Source organism: Opisthorchis viverrini, assembly GCF_000715545.1.
Source record: "Opisthorchis viverrini unplaced genomic scaffold opera_v5_180, whole genome shotgun sequence".
In the NCBI taxonomy this organism is placed as follows: Eukaryota; Metazoa; Platyhelminthes; class Trematoda; order Opisthorchiida; family Opisthorchiidae; genus Opisthorchis; species Opisthorchis viverrini.
In genome coordinates, this window is record NW_008751837.1 from 767,011 (window position 1) to 785,933 (window position 18,923).

Sequence of the window (18,923 nt, forward strand, 5' to 3'; positions counted from 1 at the left end):
TATATATATAGTTGTTATGTTATACGTATATATATTGTTGTTATATCCTTGTGTCGCGAAATATGTTTAGATAATTACGTGGATTGTATTAGTATTAAAAATATGTGCTGCCGATTAGCTGCGAACGGTATTTTGCGGGAAATGCTGTGAGTTCGCCACAACTGAATGTTTGTGCTGTTTCAAAAGGCAGTTTAGTTTGCAAACGAAAGCATGGTGAAGTGGAAGGTTTACGGTCATTGTTTATAGTCTTGCTTTGGCGACGAAACCGGACGTTGTCGTAAGAATACCACGCTTACCACCAGTATTAAGGACTGTCTTACCGCAGACGCAGCTCTAGAGTAAAGTATTGTGCAGGTGTATGTTACTTAAACGGCTATAGGGAGTAAGAAGTGACCTACCATTCATTCGGGTCCAAATTCCACTGAATAACCATTACGAGTGCATTTGACGCCTTTCGGAACAGACATGTTCGCACCGCATCACTACTGACGGAAGGAATATTTCTCCGAAAGCAGCAGAAATGACTCATACGGTATGGCTCGCAGACAAATTTCGCTCCAAATCCTTAGGAGTCAGAAGCACTGGGTAGCTGAGCTTAACTCAGATGTAGACTTAAATGGGACATCGCCTTATTTTATTCCCCTCCATACGTTCGTCCCGGGCGATTAAATATCAGACATTACTGGACCTTTCGATAACCTTAAGTGTTTCACCTCTCACCGGACATTTGATGAAAGTGAACATCCACTCGTGAAAATTTTGATTGAAAATAATGTCTTTGGTGACATCGACGTAGCTTGAGAGACGAATTTGTTGCCTTAAGTTCAGCTGGTCGTTTTCGAGGCTGTATGGTCCCATGGGTCAAGTTTCCAGATATAATACCGTCATATTTTCATTCCTTACAGGTAGTGCTCACGTTTGAACTATCAGCTGGGGCTGGAGACGCTGTGATTGCGGAAAAATTCACCCATACCCAATGCACATCAGTCCCTCACCATGCTCGTTTTGAGAAAGAGCCTGTAGACAAGGTTGCTACTCAGCCGGTGAAAATCCCTTCTCCGTTGAAGAGTGGTCTAGTGTCGTTGGCCACATCTCTTAACCCAGTGGTTTCCCCATTTTCTCGCATTTGTAGTCTCCGATTACCAGGCAAATGGAAACATCCAAATTCATCAGCGAAAGCTGAAGTTGTTTCTCTATCCGATCTTGACGATACCTCTCGAGCGATTTATGTGAAGACTCGTTCAATGTCTTTGAAAAGCAAGACATCCCCGATGGCGAACTCGGCTCCGCTCCCCGTAGCTCACCAGACTCCTTCACCAAGCGACCATACGTCGGAAGACAGTGAAGAAGAGGAACAGACCGATACGGATTCAGATGTATCCATTTCAGAACCTGTGCAAAGTCCGATGGCAACTAACTTGTTGCCATGCCCGCTTGCCCTGTCCCTTTCGTTTGATGCACCCACCACCAAACAAACAATTGTTCACCATTCCGGTCCGCTTGAGCCAAACGGGTCCTCCGAGTGTAGCGCCCCAAAAGCATCACCACTCAGTCCCTACACCCAGAATCCGGTGACACATCACTTTGTCCGGAAACCAGCTCAACACAAATCTCAAGCGACAAACAACAATAGGTGATCAACATGTGATATCAACATACATCGGCTGTGATCCTCTTCTCATCAGTATTTTAATTTTATCAAGCCACACGAGCGCCCATAGCCCATGTTTCTCAATACTTGTCCGGAATCTACACGTTAAGTAAAGTTTGTTGTGTTGTGTTAACGAGATTAAATGCCTTCTTATTAATTATCACTATCTATCTCTGATGTTTTTCTGCGTTCATGTATGTAAACACATGTATATAAATATGTTCTGTTTCAACATGTTCTGAAATTGTATGCACAAACGGTCACAGAAGGCGGGTTGGAGGGCCTTTACGTGATGGCCATTCTGCTACAGTAAATCCACAGAGTGCCCAGTAGTGCAGCTGCAAGCGCTTTAAAGCCAAGATTTTTGTTAGAAGGGGCCCTCTTGGTAGACAGATCCTCTTGTAACACAGGTGTTACTTCCAGGTGGGTAACGCATAAAACGGCGGTGCGCTTGAAATGACCTACTTTCTTTTTTCCACGCTTGTACACTAACAAAAATGGGTATAAGGTGGTCGCTCGGTGGTACGGATATTGTGCACCATAATTTGCGTGTAAACCGGTGAAATGTCTATCTCTAAGTGTGACACCTTTCATTAAGTTGCCGAAAACCCTTCGACAGCCCACGACCCGTTTCACATTTCCTGGGGCTCATGGGGTAGGCGCAGTCCCCGGGTTTCCGACAACCCCAAATTGGACGGGATTTGCCGAACACTCCTGTATGCATCCGAATTTGGGATAATTGACTGAATTTCGTTTATAATGGTCTTCACCAGATAGTATAATGTGGTATCTCGAATACCGTACCAAGCGAACTATGAGGCGGCCTGGTCCGGTTATTCAGCTAAAGAGAACTGTCGTAAATGAGCGATTCAGCTGGATCCAGTTGACCTTCCGGCAGCCGAATTTGTATGCAAATGAGGGTATTTGGCGAAATGTCTTTCCATTTCTTTTTTAACACAAATCCTGAAGAGATTGAACCGAATCACCTACGGGGTTTAGGTAACGTTAATACAACTGGTTTGTCAGAACCAAGGATATGATCAGAAATATTTTTTTATTCGCGCACATGGCAATTTACAAGTCTCGATGGTGACAGTTGGTGGATGTGTGCATCGTGTTTGTGAATTCTTGTGCCGTGGCTAAGACTAATAAATATCACAATATAATGGTAGAACCCCCCGTGCGGATATGGGCAGACATGGGCGAAAGCGAACTGTTACAGAATGTTGATTACCCGTGTACTCGTAATCGTTATTGTGAATGGAGAGCTTTCCAAGGTGGATTTCGTGTTTTTCGAGCTTTATGAGAGCCGTTCTGGCCATTCTTCTCGCCTCCAGATCAGCGTTCTGTTGGTGAATTTCAGCTATAGTAATGTCTTATTGCGCAAGGGTCACTGACCCAGGACCCGAATGGCCGTTATCGCGCAATTCCGCTTCATTGGCATGCATTCCAATCTGGATTTGGTTGCCTTCATGTTGACTGACCGTCCCGGTCATTTCTTCATTAAAAGACGTAAAAGCACTTTTGCTCTGCTCTTGTCTGCTCGTTCGGGTTTAACCTTTCAGAGGCCAATGGTAAGCGGACAAAAGAATAGCATGTCTCCATGGTTTGAGTAGCCTTATTGTTCGACGTTCTGTAAATTAGGCCGCAATATGCATCAGCATTTACATATCTTGAAATTGGTGGTGTCTTCCCGAGAGAAAAGACAGACCCTAAAAATCCAACAAATCGGTCACCCAACGGCTGTCTGTGACTATCAGCTTACTAGTCGAAATGATTCAGAAAACAGCGCGGCTGAAAGCGCATCTGTTGCGAACAACAGCATTCGGAGCGATACTTCCGTCTTACTCACTGTCTCCTCGATCCAGGGCAACACCCACAGCCAATTTGGTTAACTTTATAGGTCTTTGGCTTCTAAAAGGTCCCATCAAGAAAGACATATCACTCGCTACCTTGTTGGTCAGACTTGCGGTTAATTAACTCAGGACAGTGAAGGTCCGCAGCTCCGGCATCCAAAAAGAAAAACAGTTTTCGAAATTGCAAGTAAACATCTTGGATCTTGTTTATGAAGCAGCATCACTCAAAAACTTGAAATTGGAACCCAGAACATCAGAATCCTACTAGTTATAGGGAATAATGACAGGCCTGAATGACTTATGGTGCTTATTTATCAAGAACTCAAACGCTATGTTGTCGATAGTGTGGCAGTGGTTAAGATCAGACTGTCAGAACGGGGGAAACTCTGGAAAGTTGGAGCCCGTTGCACTAAAACAGACAGCTGACAAGAACACGTACGTCAGGCGCATATCTAACGTACAGTCCAAAGAAAGGAGAAGGGCCGCCAGTTCATCCACGTATAATCGACAAGCCAGGGTTGGATTCTAACACTGAGCCATTTGGTCAGTGGCTTCACACCTTCACAGCTGGGCTATCTCGAGTTGGAATGGCATTATCCACAAGCTCGCTTTCAAGAACAGTCGGCCACACATCAAGACAAGTGTGAGAGCATTTCAAATTCAGCTCACAACACGAGTATTGCTACGTTCGCGAGTGCCCGTGTGCCTTCAGTGTCTCACTCTCAGCTGTCAAATGTCACACAATCGACTTTCGCCATAGATAACGTTTTTTTTCCCAAGTGATGCTTTTAGTTTTGGAGTTACGAAAGGTTTAGAAACTTGAGAGAGTATAATAGTGCCCCTTGGAATCGGACCAGTGAACGACAATCGCTAACACGTGTTGATTGTGTGTAGCTCTGCTATTCACCTTTATTAACTAGTTGGTTAATCCCGGGAAAATCCCACTGGTCACATGGACTTATCTGGGCATTTCATTGGTTATACAACTATCCAAAAAACAAACTACAAATATATTCTCCTTGTGAAAGGAGGGCATAATGCTGAGTCTGACAGGTCATTCTTTAATACAAATGTATGTGGATTCCAGAGTATAGAACAACCAGTTGACCTTGAAAGATTGTAATTTTACTCAAAATAGACTAGTGTGACCAAATAGTGAAACGCGGCATCCGGCCGACACTTGGTACATCCTATAGGCGATCAATGCGTAAGAATGAATCGAACGATACTGGGAGGCCGAGATGAGAAACAAAATCGGCGATCAAGCAGGAAGAAATCACTCTTATGATTCAATCCGAATCTGATTTGTCAATTTGTTTCATTCCTAGTCCATGTCACCGGTGGGGATGAACTTCAGAGTTCCGCTTTCTGCGTTTCATCTGAAAAGATGTGACAAGGTATGGATAAATTGTAGTTGGTTGCAGGGGTTGAAGCATTTAGGTTCACACATCACTATCATTTGAATAGTCCCCTTTCTATTATAATGTAACTGTTCAGGCCTGTTCACCCTAAACTGAAGAAGCGATGTACTCGAGTTTTACGTCTGTTCGAGCCCATCAGCAGTGCACATCCTTGGCTGTGCTGGAAGTCGAACATCTTATAGCTGGCACATGGGGACAATGTGTTACCAACACTCCACCAGTGCAGGTTAGACGCAACTTAATTACCACGTCTGAATTATCCTGAAAAGTGGAGGATATGCAATGTTTGTGAACTCCAATAAGAGCGGATTTCGAGCCCTGTGTTACCTAACTTTGAATCACTTTCCAGGATGGCATGCATGCAGTCGATCAGAACTAAAACCCAATGATCGGGAGGTTATGCACATCTGCAGGCAGATGAACTAGTTTTGTTTACGTGCACGGTCGAGTGATAAGACGATGTAGTCATTCCGAATCAATTCACGGGACCAAATGAAATTACATTCTTTCGAGCATTTCTAACGATGAACGAAAAGACAACCTGTGCTAGAGGCGTTAGGAGGACTAACCGTAAACGAACAAATTCACTTTGCTAACTGAAACATCGTTTCTACATTTTAGCCTCTTACTGACATCCATTGGATTGTTAGCTCTTTTTATATTCTGGTTTAGTTGAATTCCATATCCCGGAACGAACCACTTGTTCGCAGAATAACTTCCTCGAAGTTGTTTGTCTTTCCCATTCCTGTGAACTAGGGATTAAGACTGATACACTATCTGAGAGGATATAACACTGGCACTTGATTATTCAACGGCTTCCGAACTTTTACCAGCTCGTTTTCATTGCTTCACAAACTTAAATCATCAAAATAAATGGCGTGTGAACGTCCGCGCATAGTGAGTGGAACTATCGCCTACTGGAGCGCTAAGATGCCGGTCATTTCGGTTGACCTATTCTTTTCTATTTATGACCGTTAGTTTTTTCACTGAGCTGGGCAGTTCGGTTGCGAATGTTTGATTACCAGTCGAAGTGGCGAAGAGACGTTTGCAACAAATTACCCAGCTCACCGAACAAATCAACAGCCATCATTAAAACCCAAGCTACTAATATTTTCTGCTATTTATCCCCAAGACCCATGATCGTTATCTAAGCTGTTGAAAGAGACGAATTTATAGCACACCGAAGTTTACAGATTCTTCCACTGCTTTTATCTTCATTTCACATGGGGACAATGTGTTACCAACACTCCACCAGTGCAGGTTAGACGCAACTTAATTACCACGTCTGAATTATCCTGAAAAGTGGAGGATATGCAATGTTTGTGAACTCCAATAAGAGCGGATTTCGAGCCCTGTGTTACCTAACTTTGAATCACTTTCCAGGATGGCATGCATGCAGTCGATCAGAACTAAAACCCAATGATCGGGAGGTTATGCACATCTGCAGGCAGATGAACTAGTTTTGTTTACGTGCACGGTCGAGTGATAAGACGATGTAGTCATTCCGAATCAATTCACGGGACCAAATGAAATTACATTCTTTCGAGCATTTCTAACGATGAACGAAAAGACAACCTGTGCTAGAGGCGTTAGGAGGACTAACCGTAAACGAACAAATTCACTTTGCTAACTGAAACATCGTTTCTACATTTTAGCCTCTTACTGACATCCATTGGATTGTTAGCTCTTTTTATATTCTGGTTTAGTTGAATTCCATATCCCGGAACGAACCACTTGTTCGCAGAATAACTTCCTCGAAGTTGTTTGTCTTTCCCATTCCTGTGAACTAGGGATTAAGACTGATACACTATCTGAGAGGATATAACACTGGCACTTGATTATTCAACGGCTTCCGAACTTTTACCAGCTCGTTTTCATTGCTTCACAAACTTAAATCATCAAAATAAATGGCGTGTGAACGTCCGCGCATAGTGAGTGGAACTATCGCCTACTGGAGCGCTAAGATGCCGGTCATTTCGGTTGACCTATTCTTTTCTATTTATGACCGTTAGTTTTTTCACTGAGCTGGGCAGTTCGGTTGCGAATGTTTGATTACCAGTCGAAGTGGCGAAGAGACGTTTGCAACAAATTACCCAGCTCACCGAACAAATCAACAGCCATCATTAAAACCCAAGCTACTAATATTTTCTGCTATTTATCCCCAAGACCCATGATCGTTATCTAAGCTGTTGAAAGAGACGAATTTATAGCACACCGAAGTTTACAGATTCTTCCACTGCTTTTATCTTCATTTAATGAGCATGGCGCCAACAGAATAGCGTTGTTTGGCTGTGCTAATTTCTGCCCACCTCAGCTAATGGTTACCCAAAAAGTTGAACAAAGATCACCAAGAAACGTGAGCCCGGTCGTTCAACCAGCGCTGGCATCCGAACAACGTGGAACTGAATTTCACAATGTTTCTGACAGTTTCTGTAAGAAAAGGGTGTTATCGACAGTGCAGCTTAATCGTGGTTGAAATTCACCGTTGATCGGGACTGGGTTGGTGGGAAAATAAGCCAGATTCATCTATCCCCATCGTTCAGTGTTGTTGAGTGAAACTCGCCACAGTCCTTGGGGCCAATGTGATGTCAACCCAATCACCAACCCAGCTTGGATGACACTGGTAGTGTTGTGAAAATTTAGATAATTTGCCCGCCGACACGCTTCTAGTAGGCGTTGGTTTTACTCTGCTTTCATCTTAGAAAATGTCTCCCTAACTTCACAGAGGAAAGCGGAATCGACACGAACTGTTCACTGATGAGCCTGAACAAACGTGGACAGCATTCGGTAGAATATTCCGAAGGCCGACTATGTCATGTGTCGCGGCAAATGTGGTCCGCTCCCATAATCGGGATACAAGGAAGAAAGTCAAGATTGAAACACTGACCGAAACTATTTAAGTTGCTAGGGGGTAAAGCCTATCCAAAAGCCAATGGACAGCAGAAGTAGCGTGATCTTGTGTGAAAGTATCAGAACCACTGATGACAGATAATACTTGCACCCTGTTTCTAACATCCATAGATGTGCGAAACCCTCGCTCAGCAAAATGGTCGCTTCAGAAATAATTCAGAAACCAAGAAGCATACAACTGAACGGAGAATGAACAGGTCTTTTTCACTATAATCGTGATGTCTGTGGAAAATGCCTAGAAAATAAGCCATCTGTTTTCACTTCTCATTATTAGCATTTCCCGACCGCAAGCCTACATACTGCTTCAGTCAGTTCGTATGTTAGATGGAGTACTTTAATGAAGTTCATCACACATCAGGTTATTTTACCGCATCACTTCTGCAGAAGCCTTAACGGACATATTGAGAACTGGTTTCTTCTACGATTGGGGTTTATCAACCACCCATGATCACCGGCTGTATGGTTCTTAATCGAATTACACAGAGAATAAAACTGAACCTCATCGCTGAGATTTACTTATTACGATGCGAACTAATCATTGAAGAGTGTGTCAGAAGCACACGACTGGCTTTTCTGCTCTTGAAGATAAACGCAGAAGTGCTGTATAGCGCGTCGTTTGAAGATGCAGCCACTGCACAGCATCCGATATAACAAACAGGAGGACCCTTTGAAACGCTAGTTAGCCGTCATGAATCTATCAATAATTCTCATCAGTGACGGGACTCTGTAGAGTTTCCCTCTACCCAACTTGTGAAACCCATTAGATCCCAATGATTTGTCGTATTGATCTTATTGGATATCCGACCGGATGGTATGATCGAGTGCACGAAGCCAGATATGTAGTGAGTACACCATGAGGTAGAATGACAGTTTCTGTCAGCATCAGTGTATTCCCATTCCTAACGTTTGCTATCACTGTTGAAGTTAAACAGGCTGTTTAGAAAACAGCCCATACCATGAGTCGACTACCTTATGGAATCACCATCAAGGAGGGTAAAACTATTATTAGAATATACAGAAATGTAACCCAGACAGAGGAAAAGTTATCACCGAGAAGGAGTAGAGGTGCAGCAACACTTGAAAACATCTATCCTATCATATCAATACACTGCTAGGACGTATCTGCACTCTGATGCCAAAAGTAGACTTACGAGTTTTTCCAGACTGTGGAAAAGGTTCCGAAAGACAATCTGCGGATACAAACGAAGATAATCATAGTAAGTATGTTCGAAGTCTCAGCAATGATTATTACGGTATAGAAACAAAACTGCATCTATCAGATTTCCTAGTGACATCCACAGCGATGTACATGCTCGTATGATTAACCGCAGACATGAGAAATAACATAAAGGAGGGAAGCACACGAGAGGTTGTTTTCACGCCAACGCCAAACTTAAATCTTCTCAGTAGAAGGCAATCGAGAACAAACCATGAAAGTACATTCAGTAGCACAAGGGCGCGATGACTCAGTGGTTAGAGCGCGAATTTACTGAATGGAAGGTCTGTGCTTCGAACTGGACCTCTGCATCTCGATTTCTCCTGTCTAGACTTGAATAACCTGGCAGTATCCCAGCCCTCATGCTTCCTTCAGGTGGTACAGCAGCTAGGCACCGAAAGGGTTTTACAGGCGAACGATCATTTATTACTTTATTACTATTAAGTAGCACCTACAGCTCTGAAATGTGCACCATAAAAGAAGCACTGCAACCAGGAATAGCCACCTATATAAAAGAACCATCCACTTGCTTAACAATTTCCGCGTATACGATTCTCTTCCGGCTATTTGGTTAAAAAATGCGAGTTCGCACACCAGGCTGTGCTACACTGTTGCACGTAGGCATGCTTAATTTCATTCGGTCGTAAAGGACATAAATTAATCATTAGCAGCTAACTGGATAGGTAAACTTATACAGACCGCACCGTCTACTAGGGAAATATCACAGCCAAGCGTGTGGGATGAACTATGGTCCGAAAAAATACCAGCGGAGGTTGCGAAATCATCCGAATATTATGATGTTAAACTTTTAAATCATGAATCATGTGTTGCCACAGGATTTGGACGCCGATGATGTATAAAATGAGACGTTATTGTAAAAGATATGAAAACAGTTGCCACACCATCACAGCGCTCGTTTGTAAGATATCATCACGAACGAATACAATGACAAGCTTATTTGGGAGTTGGGTATACACAAGATTATGCATCATCATCATCAGAGACAACAATATCACTGGCGCAGAGCCACAAAGTTTATTTGATTATTAGACAAATTCTCACCCACTTAGGCGCAGTTCCAATCTTATGTTCTAATTGCACGGAATTCGCAAATTATTCATTTGCATGCCAGTTTGATTTTCACGGGGAAGTCTAAAACGCAGCCTAATCTCTTCTTTACGGTTTTCTTCAGCTCCCATTCTACATATATGGCAGGCCGAACAAAGATTAGTTCCTCATCAAGACCACGGGAACCTCATCCATTGTATGTGATAACTGGTGACGCTTACATGGTTTTCGTATTAACGCGCCCGACATAAAGCTGAACAGTAATGCCTTACTCCCTACGTTTTCGAGCCAGGCTGGCCCCCTGTAGCCAGGCGGATCAGACTATTGATTCACTGGTTCCATGTAAGGTCCCCCAAGAAAACGCTAACAACCGCTGCCTCACGGTTCAGACTTTTGAGTCAGAGACTAGCAGTAGGGTCCACGAACAAGACCCTACATCCTCCAAATGCCTTGTGGGTCAGACTTTTGAGTCAAGGTGGAGTACCTCAACCAAACCCCCTTCTTTGGCTTGAGCAATCGAGAATTATCATTTGCGCTTGCAGCTCTTCGCCCACTGGCCTTCCCCCAAGCCCCATCCCAACATACCGAATGATGTAGTGCGATAAACCCATATGTCGCTCGCCTTGCCAATGTTCCATTTCTAAAACGTCACCCAGAAAGATAAACCGAAATAGCCTTTTACTAGCCAGGTAGATTTGATCCATATCGTACTCTCGTCAAATCAGACGACAAAATGAATGCCCAAGTTGCACGAATGATGTCAAAGGAAGCACAGTTAGTTGGAAGGTTTGAAGTTGATGCTGAGCGTGCGGATGATGGAGAGCAACTGCTTCAGTTGTGTGCACGTAATCGTCTGATCCTGGCCAGTATGAACTTCCAACACAAACGCGCATATCGAGTTACTTGGAGGCTACCTACCACAGAACAATCACGAACTCAATTGGCTATCAGTTACCGATGGAGAGCATCAAATAGTGTCGTTCCTTCTGGTGTACGCAGCTTGAACCTGATCAAGCCATTGTGCGAGCCCGGTTATCGATTTGCTTTCCATCAGCACCACATGTGCCAAAGGAGAGCAGCTCCGTTCACTTCGACAAGTTTCAGTAGCTCAGGCTTGTCGAGCTGACCTGGCTAGAAAGCTACTGGTAATGCACAGTCATGCGGATTACGACGATTGCTTGGAGGTTGAATGGAGGTGAGTTAAAGAAGCAATATTCTCGGCTTTCAGAAGTGTTTGTTCAAACCAACTGATTTGACTAAATGATCCGCAGATATTGCTAGTGCCAGAAAGGCCACAAAAGTAACTAGAGACCGTGAAGGCACTCGCAGATCTCTCGAACACCGGATAAGCAGGAGCTTGAAAAACGCTGGTAGCCCAGAAGATAGAGCAGGATTTCGTTACAAGCAACAGCCACGCCCAATTTCAGATGATCCGATCAACCCGTCAAAAGAAATCAGGTGTAAGTGAAACAATACAAGAAAAAGACGGAACGGCAATTCACTCTCTCAATCGCCGTCTGCACACTTTAAAGAACAGTTCGGCTGGTTTCCAACAAAACAACAACTGGTAGAACCCAGTGGACCTGAATGGAACATCGACACCGCCCCGCCGTCAACAACCGAAATCCAGTGTGAGATATCACTCCTTCAGTAGGATAAGGCACCTGACGCGGATGGCCTACATCCCGCATTCTGCAAAGAAGTTGGCGAGGTCCTAGTGAACAGTCTGACAACCATACATCGGAAGATTTGGAACGAAAACAGAATATTGGTCTAATGGAGCTCCTCGACCGTCACCCCAGTTTTCAAAAAAAGAGCAAGAACGTCATGTAAAAACCCTCGTGGTATCAGCCTGGTATTAGTCGCATCTAGGGTGCTCTCGAGTGAGACAGATTCGTAAGAATCAAGCTGGGTTTCACTGTGATCGAGATTACAGAGACCATATCTTAATCTTGAGACAAGTTCTTGAGCAGCGCCACTCCTTTAGACGTCAGACGTTGGTCGTTTTTTCCACCTGAACGACGCCTTTAGGAATGTCGACCGTCAAAAACTTTGACAGTGTCTGGCAATCAAAGATGTCTCTTCCAAATTTATATCCCTTATGAGGGCACTGCATGCGAAATCCTGTGGGCACTGTGTTTGTTGTCGGTAACGGAGTGTTAGTGTGCTGCTCCCAGGGCAGTTACTTATCTTTTGAGGCACTCATTTCCGAACGGAATGATTAGGGTTCACGTAGCTAAAAATCACCTTTGGAATCCTTGAATACGTTGAAATCCGATTTGACAATTCCTAACGTGTCCACTCGATGCCTCAATAAGGGAAAACTCAAAAGATTAACTCCATGTCTTGGTCTTTACTAGGATGCGATTGTTTCTCGAAGATAATTACAGCGGCCTTTGTTGGGTGGTCCTCCAAAAGTCATTAGTCTGATGTCAGATCTGACGGAAGCCCAGCGAAGAGTTCCTAGCGGAGAGTCTCATTTCGTGGGAGCATATTTGAGGGAACTACTGCACCTAGCGCTTGTCATGGTATTTACTATGGATGTGACTACGGAGCCCAAAGACAGTAGTCATACATATATGAGCAAATTTACAAATGACTGATCATACCCTGACAGTCGCATGGATGTGGAAACAATGCAACTTTAGAAGAGAATGCTAACAACCAACCTTTTTCATGGTCCTTCAATATTTTCTCACCACATAAATACTGCAACAGATCCCGTTCACCTTGAAGGGAAAAGAACCACTCTTCGAGCGCTTCTTCATGGTGCGATAACATATTCGCGCACTACGGACCACAGTTCATTGAATTTGAAAGTTACTTAACCTGTTTAAACAGGGAAGTGATCTCCACAGAAGGTTGATCCCACATTTCCAGAGGAACATCGAGCTTCACATCTACTCCACGCTGCCTGCAGTGAATATACATATTTACACGTGTGAGAAACGAGCACTACACTAGCTCCCGAAGGGATTTTAGTGTCTCTGGCGTATCTCTGTGAAATCGACCACAACCGCTTCGTTCTTTGTGAAGCTTGTACTGCAGCATACGGTTGCATATCGGTGGTTCTTGAAACACATTGTAAAACCTAAGTTCGCTAAATAGGGTTAGAAATACGAACAGGGTTAGTACGATCTATCATATTTTATTGACTTGCTGCCTGTTGGGGTCGAAGAGACCAACAAAGACTGGCTTGAAGTTGTCTCCCGCAAACGCTGTAGAACTTCGTATACTAGTATTCGACAGACTGGAAAGCCTTTATTAAAGCAAGTTGTATTTCCTACCTTCACATCTCGTAGGCAATGACACTTCCGGGTTCGACGAAAGTCCAGTTGACAGATCAAATAAAGAGACTATTGCAATATAAAAGAACATGGTTTAGCTTCATTGAATAGTCCAAGCATTCACGATGGCGGTACTCGGAGATGCTAGAAGACGATTGTGAGACTGCTAGCCAGACAGGGGTAGCACTAAAACCAAATAAAGTGAATTGTTGCAATAGTTGACGATTTACAGTCATGATTTTAAGCATAAATATTTAAACCGGAAAACAAATCAAGCCAACTGCAATGTGGAAACCTGGTAGGTTATGTTCGTTACTAGCTGTAACAGAATAAATATCACAACATAAAATCTATTACCCGCTGTTTTATAGATTTAATACTATCAGCTAGAGCACACCAGTGTTCAACACTGATAATTCCTGTCTCAAAGTCAATTTATGTTAAAGGAAATGAAAGGGGATAAAGAAAGAACCAGGTGCCAGCTGCTAAAACATTCCGAAGTGTCCATACTTCCATTCAATCTGGATAAAACGTGACACCAGCTATCAGCCTCCAGTTATGCACAGTAGGATAACATGCACTCCATCCAGGAAGTGGTTGCGCTGATATTACCCGGATTTCTCGTAAGCTTTTTCTTTCACCTTTTCCCGGGGCAAGATAATCCAGTGGACAGAGCGCGATTTTCCTGAACGGGGTTTGAACCCGACGTCTGCATCTCGACTTACCCTGTTTTGTGCTTCAGCAACTCGAGAGTACTCAAGCACTCGTGCTTCCTTTGTGCGGCATGGTAGCTAGACAGAGGAAGAGTGTTGCAGCTGAGCGATTATTTTTTCACCTTTGCCCTGTAAAGGGCTGCCCACATATTGGCTCGAATTAGCCACGAAAGCAACACTTTTCCCATGATAAATGTTATCACACGCCTGAGAATATCGGTAAACGTACGTCACTTCCCACAACCACACAGGAAAACAGCCCGTAATATGGTCTAACATACATGTCCCTTGATATGCAGAGATGAACCGCTCTGAGGTCATTGGTGCCTACCGTGACCATCCTTTGTGTTCACATTATCACTTCGCATTAACCAGCCTTTGCGTTTATTTCAGCTTAGGTGCATCTATTCTTAGACAAGTGAAGCGCTAGTCAATCCATGCAATTAAGTCTGGTTATCGCACTCAATCAGGATCTAAACCTTATCCATAACAATTTGCTTGTCTAAGAATACAACAGAATCGCTGAAGTGACCCAAGAGAATCGACACACACCTGAATACTAAAGACGCCACTGCACTCTAAAATCATTCGCTGCAAACCTTCCAAACGCTCCTGGAGACTGTCGACTCCCATAAATCGACTCCTAATTCGAAACCTTGACTCATTTTATGGATGCACCTGTACATATTTACATCGCTGACTGTCCTAAGTATGAATCCGTTATTGGTGCACATTCGCCAAAACAAGAAACCAGCTAAAATGTTGACCAATTTGTTCAAAAGCCTAAATCCTTGGCCAAAAATTGCGATTTCAAGGAGGTACCCAACAGTGACCATCAAAACAAAAGTGTATGCGACGATCTGACCAAAGGGCTTCAGTCTGCAATCATCAAGGAAAGACTGGCTCAAAATGAACTCACCCTGGATGAAGCAAATGAATTAGCTAGGTTATTAGAATCGGCACACAGTCAGCCAGTCGTGCTTGCGTAATCAACAGATATCATTTTATACAGCTGCGACGCCTTTACAAGCAACAACGGTCGCCCCGTCAAATCCAACCTACTGTTTCCACACCTTATCTCTCGTCAATCAATTAACAGGAGTGTTATTTTCGAAGGCGTTCAGGCATCCACAATTCAAACACTCAATAGGAATCATGCGGAAAAACAGGCCATTTTAAGCGGATTTGTTATCCGAATCTATCAAACATCATCCAAATTGTACGGCTGATTCTTACTTATCTTTTCTGTTACCTAATACAGACCGAAGTTGTTTGTTCCGCACGATGACCAGCATAAAAGTAAACGGATTATCGCTTTAGGCCCTCATAGATACCGGAGGTTCGGGAAGTTATCTCCTTTGTTAATTGGTACACATGGCTGGAAGCTAACAAGTACCATGCGTCTACAATCCGTCATGTTTAACTAGCGGCCTCTACTACGTGTAGTGTCTGCAATCCGTTGTCACATTTACCATTCTTCCTGAACTTGAACCACACTTTGTAGCTGTCGTTCACACTGTACCATGACGTTTGTTTTAATGTTACGAATATACAATTTTCCGGCGCGACCTGCTGACTTCTTGCTGAACGAGCGTATTTACGCTCCTTTGAACTGTTTGTTGACCGCTGAACCAGTGGGACCAAATCTCTGTGTCTGTGTCAACTGTTGAACGTCACAATAGATACCTGTGACATTTTTTAGCCGTGAATAATTGGATAATTGAATAATTGAATAATATTGGATCTACACATTCGTGAGTCCCCAGTTGACTACTCATTCCTTTTCCCATTGTGATTTGTGATTTTGTATTGGTTACTTTGCTTGTTAATTTATCCGAACACGCTGATAAGGTCCTAGTCCGCTACATACGTATCGGTCGCTAACAGGACTGTTTGCGAAAAGAATCAAGCCACTAATGTTGTCCAGCCTATGTACTGAAAAGCTGTTAGACCACGACCTCCTTGGTCAACATGACAAATTTGGAATCACCTTCAGCGGGAACCGAAGTCCATTCACTCTCTGTGGTCAAACTGCTGCTACAGTTGAATCATTTTCATGTCTCTCAGCAAGGTAAAGGGTTGGCCATCTCCCTGCTTCCACTGCTCCGGATCGGGCACGGAAAACAGCGTTCTTTTGGACAAACGATGGTTCGGCATATGCAATACATGTCCCAACCAACGCAGCTTCTGGTGCTGGAGGCAACCGTTGCACAACAGAAAACTCGCTTTCAGATTACCTCGTTTCAGGTTCTCAGACAGCAACCCACACGGACTATGCTCCTGAGACGACTGTCAAACACCTGAAGACTTCTCAGTACCGCTCCTCGAACTGACCAAGTCTCAGCCATACAACAACACAGCCCGCACCGTAGCCTGATACACACGTCCCTTGAGATTTAAGGATGCACAACTTTGACGCCATAGTTGTATCAGATTAGCAAACGCGGCCCTAGCCTTGTAGACTCGTGAATTGACCTCGTCTGTCACACTACAATCAGAACTAAGACAGGTAAACCATTCCCCAACTTCCAGTACCTCTCCCTGGATTTTAGGTGGCGTGGTTAGTGACTGCATGTCCAGGAGCATGACCTTACACTTTGTGGGTGCAAAGTGCATACCAAGGTGCGGGGCGACTTTGGTTAGTTCATCCAAAAACACCGCACCTTCTTCTCTTCGAAGGCTAAAACGATGTCATTTGCATATTCTAGATCGACAAGGTTTTCGTTACAGGTTATTTGAACACCGGAGATTTACAGACCTTCGTCGTCCTCCTCATTGCTTCATCGATCACGAAAGTAAATAGGAATGGAGTGGGCGTTCCTGATGGACCGGCTTTTTGTTTTTTGTTCGGAGATTTTAGAGAGCTCTGCATATACTTCCACAAGTCAGGAAGTATGAAAATACAAAGGACTCATTACGTTTACAAAATTCCGGGACATTCCTTGGTGGGTAAGCGTGTCAAGAACAGGCGGTCAACCGACTCAAATGAGCCTTGGAAATCCAGAAATACCGAAATTATGGGTCATTTGTACGTATGGCATTGTGCTCCCTGGGCCTTCGCTCACAGACATCGAGTACGCAGACGACATAGGTCTTCTAGGATCTGATCCCGTGGCAATGCAAACAATACTAAATAATCTGAATAATTCTGCCTCGCGGTTTGGTATGCGCTTCACACCTGCAAAGTGTAAAGTGCTACTGCAATACTGGGTGGGCTCGAGCCCTAGCCTCATGCTTGCGGATGAACCGATTGACGTAGTAGACAAATTTGTTTACCCGGGCAGCTGTATCAGTCCCGGTGGTCTCGCGAAAGATGATATTTCCATCCGTATTGGGAAGGCCAGAGCAGCTTTTGCGAACCTACGTCACCTGTGGCGTAGGCGTGACATCAGTTTCTCTGTCAAGGGTCGGGTTTACAATGCTGCGGTGCGCTCCATATTACTATATGGATCAGAAACCTGGCCGCTGCGCGCCGAGGACGTCAAAAGACTTTCAGTGTTTGACCATCGATACCTTCGGAGAATTGCCCGAATCTGGTGGGAACACCGGATCAGCAATTTTGAAGTACGTCGAATGGTATTCGGGAGAAATAACTCACCCTCGATAGATGAACTGATCACACTGCACAGGTCGCGCTGGCTTGGCCACGTGCTACGTATGCCAGTTGACTGACTTCCTCGAAGGGCTCTTTGCGCACAAACACGTGAAGGGTGGGGAGAGCCAGAGGCGGTCAAACAGTGATTTGGCAGCGAAGTATGAAAGCCATTACCAGCAAACTCAGCTGCGCCGGTCACTGCCGTCTTCCTGGATGGGGACCCCAAGACGGGCCACATCACTTGCTAGAGACATTGTCAGACGTGGCCCAGTCGCGCCCTCAATGGCGCTCATGCATCCAAGCTATATCCTTCAATGCATTGCTCCTTTTCCAACCCCCCCCCACTTGACAGCCCACTGACAATGTTGGAGTTATGCATCAATTTATCAGTTCTTGTGCCCGATGGACAGTGAAGATTTGGTGAGCATAACCCTTCCCAGGCCGAAATTCTGCTTCCTGCTATCGAGTCAGTGTTTCACGAGCCACCATAAGGCGACGAAGCACAAATGAGGCCAACAGTCTCGTTACGACCAGGGTCAACATGATTTCCCAGCAGTTACCACACTCACTACCTTTTTTAAAAATGGGTACTACCGTCGACTCTCCTCAGTTGCCTGGGATGGCGAACACGGTTATTCGACGGTTATCAGTCGGTTCCATGACATAAAAACGTGGCTCAAAGTCGGCTTTTCAACCTCCAGATAGCCACAAAAACGGCTATATGGCGGTTCCGATGGTGCAGGTATCCACCAACGAATCGTGCTAGGTGCCCATCAGACGGTCACATAACCGGATAATCCGGTTCTTTAGACTGTGCTGCTAGGGATTACGCATGCTGAAGCAGGGCAATTCCGCCCACCAATTTAGGTGAGTTCCAGTAGCTCACCCAGAAGACCTGGCTCAGTCACACAGTCCGTGGTGCTCCTGAATCAGATTATCGCCTTCTAGGCACAGCTGTCATGATTACCGTTTCTTTAAACAACTAGGCAGATTCAACAAATAACTATTGTACCAGCGTCTCAAACGATTTACTGTCTTTTCCCTGTTCTCTCATTTTCCGGTGACCGAAACTGCAACGGCTGCATGCATGCCCTCTTGCTACTCGGTTTACGGGCGATAAAGTCAACTGGACCGGTTGGGTCATCGATTCGTCGATGATGGCCATCGCCATTCTGATAATATTCCGGTCCGGGGTACACCCATGAA

At 44.4% G+C, this 18,923-nt stretch overlaps 2 protein-coding genes across 2 annotated transcripts in view; one reads left to right on the forward strand and one right to left on the reverse strand.

Moving 5' to 3' along the window:
- The window catches only part of T265_07686 (hypothetical protein), a gene marked incomplete at both ends in the record, with an annotated part of 16,357 nt that extends 14,720 nt beyond the window's left edge, over window positions 1-1,637 (forward strand). Inside the window, one exon of the mRNA XM_009173265.1 lies at window positions 906-1,637. Coding sequence (XP_009171529.1) covers window positions 906-1,637 — 732 coding nt within the window. The remainder of the gene's footprint in view (window positions 1-905) is intronic.
- Window positions 1,638-12,955: 11,318 nt separating this feature from the next.
- Window positions 12,956-17,955, reverse strand: T265_07687 (hypothetical protein; the record flags this gene model as incomplete). Its single annotated transcript, XM_009173266.1, has 6 exons — window positions 12,956-13,193; window positions 16,224-16,402; window positions 16,490-16,802; window positions 16,864-16,997; window positions 17,188-17,292; window positions 17,581-17,955. 6 exons carry the CDS (start codon window positions 17,953-17,955, stop codon window positions 12,956-12,958), a joined length of 1,344 nt encoding a protein of 447 aa, XP_009171530.1.
- Between the last annotated feature and the right edge of the window lie 968 nt (window positions 17,956-18,923).